The following is a 12,772-nucleotide window of genomic DNA, read 5'->3' as shown; positions in this document are numbered from 1 at the left end:
CTGGCATTCAGCTGCCTGAAATGTTGTTGCTCTATTTCGAGAAGTGACTTATGTTTTGTTTGAATCCACATTTGAGTAGATGTGACTGTCCGAACAGGCCACGAAGGCCAATCGGGACCGATCTGCCGCCGTGTCATCCTCAGCTCAAAGGCGTAACTGGATGCGGATATGGAGGGCCACGTGGTCAGCACTCCGCTCTCCCGGTGGTACGTCAGTTTACGAGACCGGAGCCACTACTTCTCGGTGAAGCAGCTCCTCAATCAAGTTGCTGCTCCTTGCCAACAGCGCTCGGTAGATCGGATGGTCACCCATCCAAGTGCTAGCCCATCCCGACAGCGCTAACTACGGTGATCTGACGGGAACCTGTGTTACCACTGCGGCAAAGCCGTTGCCCTGCTATTCATCTTTCATAGACAAACTTGTTCAATCATAGCTACCTGTATATTTTTGTGCTGTTGTCAGTGGACGTATCACAAATGCTTCGGCTCATATTCGATGTCAACCTATGTTTTCCAGAAAAAGATTTCCTTACAGGAACATCGCACTTCTGGAGCCGTTTTATTTTTTGAAAAAAAACTGGATAAGGCGTAGCTTCCAAAAATCCAGCGGAAGGCGGTTTGTAAAAATACCAGTTAATAGCTGTGAGGACGGGGCTTGAGTCGTGCTTGGGTGGCTCAGATGGTAGAGCACTTGCCCGCGAAAGGCAAAGATCCCGAGTTCAAGTCTTGGTCAGGCACACAGTTTTAATCTGCCAGGAAGTTTCATATCAGCGCACACTCCGCTGCAGAGTGAAAATCTCATTCTGGAACCAGTTAATAGCTTTGACAGAGTCGCATTCACGTTTTCTGTTGATTTTGCTATGTTCGGTTAAAACATAAATAAATTAAATAGAAAAACATTTTCGTATCGCTTGTACAACAGGATAATTATACCTTTTGCGTCAAATAAAATTGTAAGTTATTCACATAAGGTGGCAGTAATAGTGAGGTCATCGAGGAGCGACCTTTGTAATTTCTTCTTATTAGCATGAAGTATAGATCTAAATTATCTGAACTACACAGTATATTGCTTTCTTAAAGAAGGAACGAAAAACAAGTCACAAACCGGGATGAGCACCGTATAAAGCTAGCAGTGCTGACCTCTAGGAAGACGGTGACCCAGATGACGTTGAAGAGGCAGAAGAAGGCGAGCGTCTCGTAGGACAGGAAGAGCTGCAGGAAGCCCAGCGCCATGGGCGCCAGCAGCGCCGTCGTGTAGAAGCTCACGAAGTTGAAGTAGAGCGCCACCGAGTCGCCGAAGTACAGCCGGATGTCCTCTGCACAACACGAGAGCGCCGAGCGCAGCGTTAGTGGTTGATTGGTTGGTTTAAAAGAGGGGGAAAGGGACCAAACTACAAGGTCTTCAGTCCCCCGTTCCTAATAAAACAATGCCACAAGTGTGAGAACAAAACAGACGAGACACATAACACAAAACGGACAGAAAGGAAAAACCAGAAGAACGAAGGAAAGGCAACGAACGCTTAAAGAACAAAAAGAGGACAATAAAATAACAGAGAGATGCAAGAAACAGAAGAGAATAAAACAAGGAAGCAGATTATAGTGGCTGGCCGACCACGAAAATAAAAAGGAAATGCTAGCCACCCTGAAACACATTAAAACCTCCACCGTAAAAGCACTAGGATGGAGGACACAGACGGGCAAAGGACATGCGCTAAAACTGAGATCGAATGATAAAACCCACCCTCACGGATGAAACGTAAAACCAAATCAGCCGATGAGGCGTTGTCTGCTAAAATCAACGATAACGAGTCCAGCAACCAGAGATCAAGTCGCAGGGCAGCCAAAGAAGGACAGAGCAGAAGAATATGGGCCACTGTCAACAGGGCGCCGCACCGACACTGAGGTGGGTCTTCACGGCGCGGGAGGTAGCCCAGGCATGGCCAATGCGGAGCCGGCAGAGAACCACGGAGTCCCTGCGAGAGGCCCTCATCGAGGGCTTCCACACATTCGTGGTCCCCTTAGTGGCTAGCAGTTTGTTGTGCGTACTGAGATTTTGCCATTCCGTCTCCCAAAGCTGAAAAACCTTGCGGCGTAATAACGAAAGCCGGTCAGTTGCGGGGATGCCCATCTCCAGAAGTGCTTTCCGTGTAGCCTGTCAGCAAGTTCATTTCCGGGGATTCCGACGTGACCAGGGGTCCAGACGAACACCAGTGAACGACTGGACCGTTCCACGGCATAGATGGACTCTTTGGATGAACGCTACCAAAGAATGACGAGGACAGCACTCGTCGATAGTTTTCAGGCTGCTCAAGGAGTCAGTGCATAAAAGGGAAGACTCTCGGGGCATGAACAGAGATATTGAAGTGCACGAGAAATGTCCACCAGCTCTGCAGTGAATACAATGCAGCCATCGGGTAAGGAAAGCTGTTCAATGTGGTCGCCGTGGACGTAGGCAAAGCCAACGCGACCCTCAGCCATCGAGCCTTCGGTGTAAACCACTTCAGAGCCCCGGAACATGTCAAGAAAAAAATGTTCAAATGTGTGTGAAATCTTATGGGACTTAACTACTGCCGGCCGGAGTGGCCGAGCGGTTCTAAGCGCTACAGTCTGGAACCGCGCGACCACTACGGTCGCAGGTTCGAATCCTGCCTCGGGCATGGATGTATGTGATGTCCTTAGGTTAGTTAGGTTTAAGTAGTTCTAAGTTCTAGGGGACTGATGACCTCAAAAGTTAAGTTCCATAGTGCTCAGAGCCATTTGAACCATTTTTTGAACTTAACTAAGGTCATCAGTCCCTAAGCTTACACACTACTTAACCTAAATTATCCTAAGAACAAACACACACACACACACACACACACACACACACACACACACACACACACACACACACACACACACACACACACCCATGCCCGAGGGAGGACTCGAACCTCCGCCGGGACCAGCCGCACAGTCCATGACTGCAGTGCCTTAGACCGCTCGGCTAATCCCGCGCGGCACACGTCAAGAATCGAGAGGAAGTGACAGCGGAGAGCCGCAGGGTTAACGGAGTCCATAGGACCACGTGAAAGGTCCAGAGGAAGTTGCGGCCGAGGCGTACACCATGGAGGTGAACGTCAACGGACCTCAAGTACTGGTGGTAAACGGAAGGACTCCAGTTCAGAGAGAAGGGACCGCACGCGAACCACAATCGATAACCTCGACCTCGGCCGCCGATGCGGGAGGTGGACAGCGTTAATGGACAAGTATGGAGATGAGGGCGAAAAAAAAAAAAATCCTCCGTTTCCTTTATCTCAACATCGAGGTCAGGGATTCCGATGACATGTCAGTACTAAGCAAATAAGGGAATAGTTACAACAGCTATATAAAAGAAATGAATTTGGAAACAAAATTATAGGAAGTAGAAGTAGTAGATGATGATGAGATGGGGGATAGGATATAGCGAGAAGAATTTGACGGAGCCCTGGGAAACCTAATTCGAAACAATGCCCCAGGACTAGACGTCGCTCCCTCATAATTACTTTGACCATTGGGAGCACTAGCCATGATAAAACTATTGCACCTAATATGTAAGGTATACAAGAGATTCTTAATACCCTCAGACGTCAAGATCGGTTAAAGAAAGGCGAACGTGCGTTTAGATTTAGAGAAAGCTTTAGGCAATGTTGACTTGAGTGCATTCGCTACCTGAACTGTTACCATATTTTCATCTCCACCACTGGCAATGTTGAGTATCAAAGGAATAAGTTCACGAGTATTGTGCAATAGCCTTTAGACAGGTGCGTGCCAAGCAAAGTTATGTGGGATGAGTAAGTCCCGCCGTGGTGTGACAGCTTCGAAAGCGAAGAGAGCTTCACCGTAAATTTGAACGTAGCGAAGCGTAAATTTGAACGTAGCGAAGCGTCACAGACAAACAAAAACTGAACGAAGCAAAAGAGGGGCATGCGTGAAACTGTCAATGAATTCGAAAGTAAAATTGTATCTACCGACTTGACAGAACATAGTAAGAAGTTCGTACCGTAAATCAGTAAATGGATCGAAGCCATTTGTCCACACACTATAACTGTAATGGTATCGAAACGTTGACACACCGAAGACCGAAGTACTAAATGTCTTTTTCCAAAACTGTTTCAGATAGCCTTGCTTGCTTGCTTGGGGAAGGAGACCAGACAGCGTGGTCATCGGTCTCATCGGATTAGGGAAGGATGAGGAAGGAAGTCGGCCGTGCCCTTTCAGAGGAACCATCCCGGCATTTGCCTGGAGTGATTTAGGGAAATTACGGAAAACCTAAATCAGGATGGCCGGACGCGGGATTGAACCGTCGTCCTCCCGAATGCGAGTCCAGTGTCTAACCACTGCGCCACCTCGCTCGGTAACTGTTTCAGAGAGCAAGACAATACTGTAGTTCCTCCTCTAAATGGTCGCACTAATATCAAAATAACGTACCAAACAAAAGACCATGGGATAGAGAAACAACTGAAACCGCTCAACACAAGTAAGGCCACTGGACCTGACTGAATACTTACACGATTCCACTAGAGTAAGCAAAAGAATTTGCCTCTCTTCTAGCAGAAGCGTACAGTATGTCGTTGGAGGAGCGAAGCGTTTCTAATGATTGAGAAACAGCGCACATCATTCCCGTTTTCAATAAGAGTCCTAGAACAGACGCATAAAACTACAGTCCTATATCTCTGACGTCGGTGCGTTGTAGAATATGTGGAACATGTTTTATCCTCGCGTATTATGACATTTCTGTAGTCTGAAAATCTATCCTTAAGAAATCACCATGGGTTCCTGAAACAACGATCTTGTGAAATCCAACTCGGTCTGTTCGTCCACGAGATCCAGAGAGCACTAAATACCGCCGCCCAAGTGTAAGCGTTTTCCGTGACTTCCGGAGGCCGTAGAGGTCTTCGGATGTAAAATTATACTAGTGACATAACGGATAATGTAGGAAGTTCCATGAGATTTACCGCTGATTACGCTGTTGTGTACAGCGAATTCGTGACGCTATAAAATTGTAGCGAAATGCACCAAGGCCTGCAAGAATTCCCAACTGACCAATATAAACAAATGTAGGGCATTGAGCTTAAGTAGACAGAAAGACCCATTATCATACGGTACGTCTTTGCAGAACTGTCACTGGAAGTAGTCGTATGCATAAAATATCTAGGAGTATGCGTACGGAGCGATTCGAAGTGGAACGTCCATGTACAACTAATCGCAGGTAAGGGTGATGCAGACAGACATTCATTGGAAGGACCCTCGGGAAATTTAGTCCATCAACAAAGGAAGTAGCTTGCGGAACACTCGTTCGACCAATACTTTAGTATTGCTCGGCAGTATGGGATCTGTATCAGACAAGATTTACAGAGGAAGAGCCAAAGAAGAGCAGCGCCGTTCGTTACAGGTTCATTTAGTAAGCGCGAAAGCGTCGCGGAGATGATCAAACAACTGCAGTGGCAGACGCTACAAGGGAGGCCTTCGGTACCTCCGTGTGGTTTACTGTTAGAATTTCCAGAGCGTACGTGTTTAGATGAGTCACCCGTTATAACACTTCCTCCTTCGCATAACTCCCGAAAAGACCACGAAGGAAAAATTAGCGAGATTCGAGCCACACGCAGTAAAGGTGGCTTGCGGGGTATAGATATAGATGGAGTTAAAACTGATGAAGGTGGCAGGGATAATACGGGGAATGAAAGCTTATTTACAGCTTATACCGAAAGCGGACTGAAGTTACAATAGTCTAAAGGCATGAAAGGAAAGCAATGATTGAGAAGGGAGTGAGACCCGGCTGCAGCATATCCCCGCTGTTAATCAGTCCGTACACGGAGAAAACAGTAAAGGAGACGACAGAAATCTGGAGAGACAATTAAACGTCACCGAAAAGAAATAAAAACTTTGAGATTTTTCGACAATATTTTAATTCTGTCACGCAGTATAGGACTTTGAAGAGCAGTTGAATAGAATTGATAGTGCCTTGCAAAGAAGTTATAAGATGAACATCGAGACAATTAAAACAAGGCTATAGGAATGGAGTCTCATCAAATTAGGTGATGATAGGGAAATTAGATTAGGAAATGTGTGACAAAGTAAATTAATTTTGCTATTTCGACTGCTAAACAGCTGATAATGGCTGAAGTAGAGAGTATGCAAAACGCATGCTGGCTATAGGAATAGGAAATTGTTAACGTGAAACATAAATTTAAGTATTAGAAAGTCGTTTCTGGAGGTATTTGCTTGGAGTGTAGCCTAAGGAATAGAAGGTTGTAATGGAATGAACTCACTCTCTCTCTCTCTCTCTCTCTCTCTCTCTCTCTCTCTCTCTCTCTCTGTGTGTGTGTGTGTGTGTGTGTGTGTGTGTGTGTGTGTGTGTGTGTGTGTGTGTGTGTGTGTGTGTGTGTGTCGGGACGGGGGGGGAGTGAAAGTCGTAAAGGGAGAGGAAGGCTTGAATATAGGAAGCAGGATGAACTATGTAGAGATTAAGAGTCTTACTGAGGAGGATCGACTAGCATCTGCATCAAACAAGTCTTCGGACTGAAGCCAAGCGATTTTGCCTCTTTTTCTGATGACACAAGCCAACGAGCAAACCGACGGCTCGAATGAGCATTTTTTGTGGAGGGTTTAGTTCAGACCACAGGTATTTTCTTAGTGTCTTGCGGATCTTTCTCGTACCATGAATTTGACACATTCATTCAGGTTACTGTCAGCATGAACAAGAATGTATATTTCAACATCCTTGATGACCAAAGTGTTACCCTTTTTCTACATCTTCATGAAGGATGTGTACAGTCCGTCTTGTTCCCAGGATGACGTCCTCTGCGTTTGCAACGCTGCATGGATTCGTAGCTGGGTTGTCAAACACTTTGCACCTTATTGCGATAAGGCCCGCCTTATTTCTTATTTTACTCTTGTAGAAAATGTCAGCAGGTGCTACTCAGAACAGTGGGTGAAATGAGGCAGTCAAAATTTACATAGTTTGGTAGGTATACTGAATCTAATAATCATTGAGTAGTTTTATCATTATATGGCATGCCTGAAAAATTTTTTGAGTCTCTTCCTTGCAGAACTGAGGCATCATTACATATAGTAAGCTTATGTCCCAAGAGTTGATATTTTTGTCCAGAATGGTTATACACTGGACGGGAGGACGACGGTGCAGTCCCGCGTCCGGCCATCCTGATTTAGGTTTTCCGTGATTTCCCTCAATCACTCCACATAAATGCCGGGATGGTTCCCTGAAAGGGCATGGCCGACTTCCTTCCCCATCCTTCCCTAATCCGATGAGACCGATGACCTTGCTGTCTGGTCTCCTTCCCCAAACAACCCAATTCAGTATGGTTACGTTTATGTGTTCAGTGTGGTGGAGTGCTGGCACACTGTACATGAGACGTTAGAAAGCAGTTCTCCGCCCCTTCCTCTATCCATCTCACCCTGTCCCCAGCCTTGCTGTTCATCGCTTTTAGTCCCTGCAAAGCAGTTAAATAAAGCAGACCGATACTACTTATCGTGCAGGGCAGGCCTACAAATCAGGCATCCACAAATCCCTTTCTTTTCCCTGACATGTAGGCAACCCTGAAAAGCTGATTGATTTGCAGGCAAATACTGTTCCCACATAAAATGCTTGTCATGCAAGGCAACCTACCTCCCAGGGGCTGGAAAAACGTTTTTGCCATGATCACTGCTTCCAACATTTGCCTGATTACTCCATATTTCTCCTCCTTCCTGAAAAAATAGAACGCCACTAGTTTTGGTAGTAGGTCGTCATCCATTTCTTCAAACTGACTTTTCAATTTTTGTACTGCATTGCTGCAGTTTATTGGTTGAACATATGGGAGTGAATCACCTAGAGCTTGCACTGCATAAACTGTGAAAATGGAAAGTACTATTGATGTGCAGTTTTCATGAAATTGATTGGTAGTCAGGGACTCGTATTGTCAGCTAATAAACAGATTGTAAGAACAGTTACAATGTGTATTTTTTGTACAAATGTACACTTTTTAAATGGAATAATGCCTGTTTACATTAAAAAACCTAAAGTAGTGTGAAATTGGAACATCAGTGGTGTCTGCTGCAGGATTCTAGTGCAAGTCGTTTATGAAGTATCGTATTTTGAAAATTTCCCACACCCATACTTGTAGAAAACCGGTGGTAGCACACACTACAACAGAACAAGTGTATACGCTAGTTATGTGGATTCTGACCAGTAATGAGACAACTGACCATCATAGGTTGTGTTCAAAATGGCCACCGGCAGTGGCAGTACACGCTTCCAGTCTGGTATTACGAAACGACTGATGCAGACATGTTAACATTTCAGCATAGATGTCCGAGCAGGCTCCAGCAATATGTCATTGCATATCAAAGGGTGTGGTTGGTATGTCTTTGTAGACAGCATCTTTCAGTCTTCTCCACAGAAAAAGCTCTACAGGTCAAATCTGGGGAAAGGGCCTGCCAAGGTACAGGTCTTCTGCTTCCAATCCAACGATTTGGAAACAATTTCGGAAGACATGTTTTAGTACTTCATGCACTATGGGCTGGACAGCCATCATGTTGGTACCACAAGTTCCTCACAGTCTGCAGTGGAAGACAGTCTGTTAGGAGGTTGTGATACTTGCGTGTTCCGTCTATGAAAAATTGGCATATGAGCTGATATTCTTTATCCCACACCATATGTTTACACCCCATGGGCGCTGACATTCCACCTGACAAAACCAATGGGGATTGTCAGCAGACTAATAGTGAATGTTTTGGCAGTTTATATGGCCATGATTGGTAAATGTGGCTTCATCACTAAACAAGATACGTGACCGACTTGGAGTATTCTCTCTTAATGCCCATGTATAGAACTTAACAGGATTGTCATAATCGTTTCCATGCAGCTCTTGACGGGGAGAGACGTGATAGGGATGGAACATATATCGATAGAAAATGCGTAGAACACTTGGCGGATTCATGCCACTTGGTCATGCGATTGTGTGGGAGCTAACATGCGGATCAACTGGAACAGTAGCAAGAAAATTAATTTGTCCCTATTCTCTTGTCACTTGTTTCCTTTTCTTACGTTGTCTATGTGAAACACTATCACTTTCGCGTGACATGTTGCCGAGGTGGTTGACGTTTACTGGGATATCTTGTCACATGCACTATACGAGAATGAATTGCACTCTTCCTACACTTAACATACTCCATGAGCATCTCATGGTTTTCTGCATTAGCAAATCCCATCGTCCAGTCACGATCTACTGCTTGGACTGTTACACACCAGTTGACAGGTTAGGCGCGATGCGCTCAAGGAACGCACAAGCATAATGTAAGCAAACGTAACGACATTGTGCCTAGCAACTATGCAGGTTGAACGGGACAAAGAAGTGTCGGTCTGGAAACTTTTCGAAATATCATCTCGCAAACGGCTCCCACTACAATCCTACAACAAACACCACTGACGTGTGGCTCCTTTTACTTCGTTAATGTCAATAGACGCTGGTCCCTTTAAAAAAGCATATTTGCACAAAAACACTTTCTAACAATTACTACAATCTGTTCACTGGTTAAAAATACGAGCCCCCGACTTCCATCCATTCCGTGAAAACTGCACATCAGTAGCACTTTCCATTGCCGCAATATTTGCAGTGCCAGTTTTAGATGACTCAACCTCCAGTTCTCTTGGTATGCCTAAATTCTTGCATCGGACATTTGCATTCTTCAACTTCCATCAAGAGCTTCATTTCATCGGTCTGGATATACGACTCATTCTTATGAAAAAGTGCGCATTATCTGCAGCTGTACAGTATCTTGTGTCACCACAATCTTATTGATTCTGTATAATTTAAACTTCGTAGAAGTATCGAAGAATAGAAATTTATAGCTACCAGGATACGGCACAGTGGCACCGACATCAGGGTATTCTGTAGACGACGGGCTTCGGCCGGAGATGGCCAATCCCTTCAAATCATTGCGCCACTACGTGTCAAGTCTCAGTGCAATCGATCTCAAAGCCCGAATTTACAGACTTCCGACGACGGTCGGCCGAATTCAAATAAATTTTTTTCCTTCAGTTGAATGTGGTGAAGTTCGGACTCAAAGAAGGTAAATTGTGAGAAACTTTTAAGTTTAGTGGAAGAATGGAGTTTATCGCATCCTGAGGATGAGAAATTTCGTAACAAGGATACATATGTCTCTGAATCTATGGTCTGAAATCTCTGCTTTATCGCCAACTACCAAATTTCGAACAACTTAAAGCTCCAGAATGAAATTTCCAGTCAGCAGTGAAGTGTGTGCCGCGTTGAAAATTCCTGTCAAATTAAAATTGTGTGCCGCGCCGAGCCTCGAGCTCTGGTCCTTTGCCTTTCATGGCCAAGTATTCAAGTCGAGCAATTGCAGCCAAAGGCGAAGGTCCCAAGTTAGTGTCTCAGTTCAGCACACAGTTTTTATCTGCCAGGAATTTTCAGTTCCCACATTTAATACTTATTTGTGGCGGTCTAGCCATATGCAAGTGATCTGCAACTCGGGCAAAACCTGTATCAGAAATTTTAGGCCTACATTATAACCTCAAAAAAATTGTATGTTCAAGGTAGAAAGATGGCGAATGCCAATTTTGATGCTTGAAGTGACTGTAGTGGATCTTTTATTGGTTTGTAGTACGTGGGCGTAGAAGTCTGCAAATTGTTTCTTGCTGCTTACTGTTATTTTTATGCCATTAGTGTGATGATCCTGTTATGAGAGAGTTTGCAAATGTGGTGTATGTGTTTCCACTTTATAATGTTTTAGGTGTTCCGCGTATCTTATGCGAAAATTTGTCACGTAAGTTGACTGGCAGTCAATGGACGTTAATTGATGTGTGTCTGTTTCGCTGAATTTATCTGAAGCTGTACTCAGTGTTTGTACCTTGCTTTTCAATGTCACCACTAATCATCTCCAGTACATAATAGAACGCCTTTCTTTTCACCTCATTCGTAAAATATGTCTGGTTATTCCAAAACTGAGGGAGGCGTGTATGATATTTCCATGTTCGCCGCGCGGGATCAGCCGTGCGGTCTCAGGCGCTACAGTCATGGACTGTGCGGCAGGTCCCGGCGGAGGTTCGAGTCCTCCCTCGGGCATGGGTGTGTGTGTGTTTGTCCTTAGGGTAATTTAGGTTAACTAGTGTGTAAGCTAGGGACTGATGACCGCAGCAGTTAAGTCCCATAAGATTTCTCTCTCTCACACACACACACACACACACACACACACACACACACACACATTATCCGTGTTCTTCTGGAGGCATATATAGTTCATCCATAGGCGATCGGTGTTGTTTTAGTAGCAAAAGCAGCTATCGAGCACTCGTTTCTAATCACAGAAGCGTCGTGGTGTCCATCCCACCAAAAACTGATGGAAATCGGAATCACTGTGACCAAGCTGTCGACGTATGTTGTCGGGCGAACCCTGGGGATGGCGTCTGCGAACTATCGTTGTCAGTGCCACTACGACCGCAGCCTATGAACTGACCACGCCTCGCCAGAGAAGCCAGAGCTCATCCAACAAGATAGGGGGGGCTGGCTCTTGAGGCGCAGTGGTGCAAGCGTCCCTAGGGTAATAAATCCCAGACAAGAAATCCTGGCGACTCAAAGGCACCAAGCTGGGAGCCGGCCACTGGGGTTACCCTGCACAGCGCCCGTAACGCAGCCAGGGGATATTTCAGTCACTGTCAGTCTTCACACGAAACAGACGCATTATAAGCTGTAAACACGAGGATGGTTCTGTAAGTCAAAGAGAACTCTCACTGAGGTACAAATACCCCACGGGAATTATATTCCACGTTTAGATAGAGAAAGCTTTCAAAAGCAGCCAGAGCTGTAGTTTCGAGATAGAAGCGTTGAGTGATACATGGGCCGCGATTGAAGAAAACGTTTGAAGAAAACATCACGAGCTGTTTGGCACTGACAACTAAAGGAAGTTTAAGCAGTGGCTGTAGTTCCGATAAAGCAGGTGTTTTGCTGCCTGGAATTTGGTAAGGGCTTGATCAAAGCCGACTGTCGTGTTGGTGTGAGACACATTTCAGAAGGTCTGTACGTATCTTTTTGCGGTGTAGAGAATATTGTGAACAACATATTGGACTACCGGAAGACCTGTTTTCGCTGGATAATGCAGCAACTCTCAGACGATGATACAACCAAGTGAGTGGAATTCTCTCCAGCAATGAATTCTGCGACTGGGCATGACACATATATCCGTCCATGGCCTGTTCGTTCTCAGTGGGCTCGAAGGAAATATAAATGTCGTGTGACTAGGGCCTCCAGACGGGTAGACCGCTCGCCGGGTGCAAGTCTTTCGATCCGACGCCACTTCGGTGACTTGCGCGTCGATGGGGTGAGATGATGATGATTAGGACAACACAACACCCAGTCCCTGAGCGGAGAAAATCTCCGACCCAGCCGGGAATCGAACCCGGGCCCTTAGGATTGACATTCTCTCGCACTGACCACTCAACTACCGGGGGCGGAACGTCGGCAGGATTTTATGGCTTGTAGCTAACGGGAGTGATGCTGGCAGGTGCTATAATGCTGTTAGTGAATCCTCCCTCCACTAGATGCTACTTTTCAGTCTAAATAATCTGTTATCGGTCAGTTATGCTCTCCATTGTATATACTGGTAAGGGGACAGATCATAGCAGTTACTACCCTGAAGAGAAAGTCTCTCTCTAATACTTTCGACATTTGCTAATGAATTTTTCGGAACGGGTTATCGTATTTACCTCGACAATTGGTACACTACTCCAGAACTTG

At 45.4% G+C, this 12,772-nt stretch overlaps 1 protein-coding gene across 3 annotated transcripts in view; it reads right to left on the bottom strand.

The window, feature by feature from the left end:
- The window catches only part of LOC124777475 (anoctamin-10), a 306,085-nt gene that overhangs the window by 118,829 nt on the left and 174,484 nt on the right, over positions 1-12,772 (bottom strand). For all 3 annotated transcript variants that reach the window (XM_047252902.1, XM_047252903.1, XM_047252904.1), the window contains one exon: positions 1,140-1,315. In XM_047252902.1, coding sequence (XP_047108858.1) covers positions 1,140-1,315 — 176 coding nt within the window. The remainder of the gene's footprint in view (positions 1-1,139; positions 1,316-12,772) is intronic.

The sequence above is a fragment of the Schistocerca piceifrons genome, chromosome 2, assembly GCF_021461385.2.
Source record: "Schistocerca piceifrons isolate TAMUIC-IGC-003096 chromosome 2, iqSchPice1.1, whole genome shotgun sequence".
Lineage (NCBI taxonomy): Eukaryota > Metazoa > Arthropoda > Insecta > Orthoptera > Acrididae > Schistocerca > Schistocerca piceifrons.
This window is presented reverse-complemented; position numbering and strand designations above follow the sequence as displayed.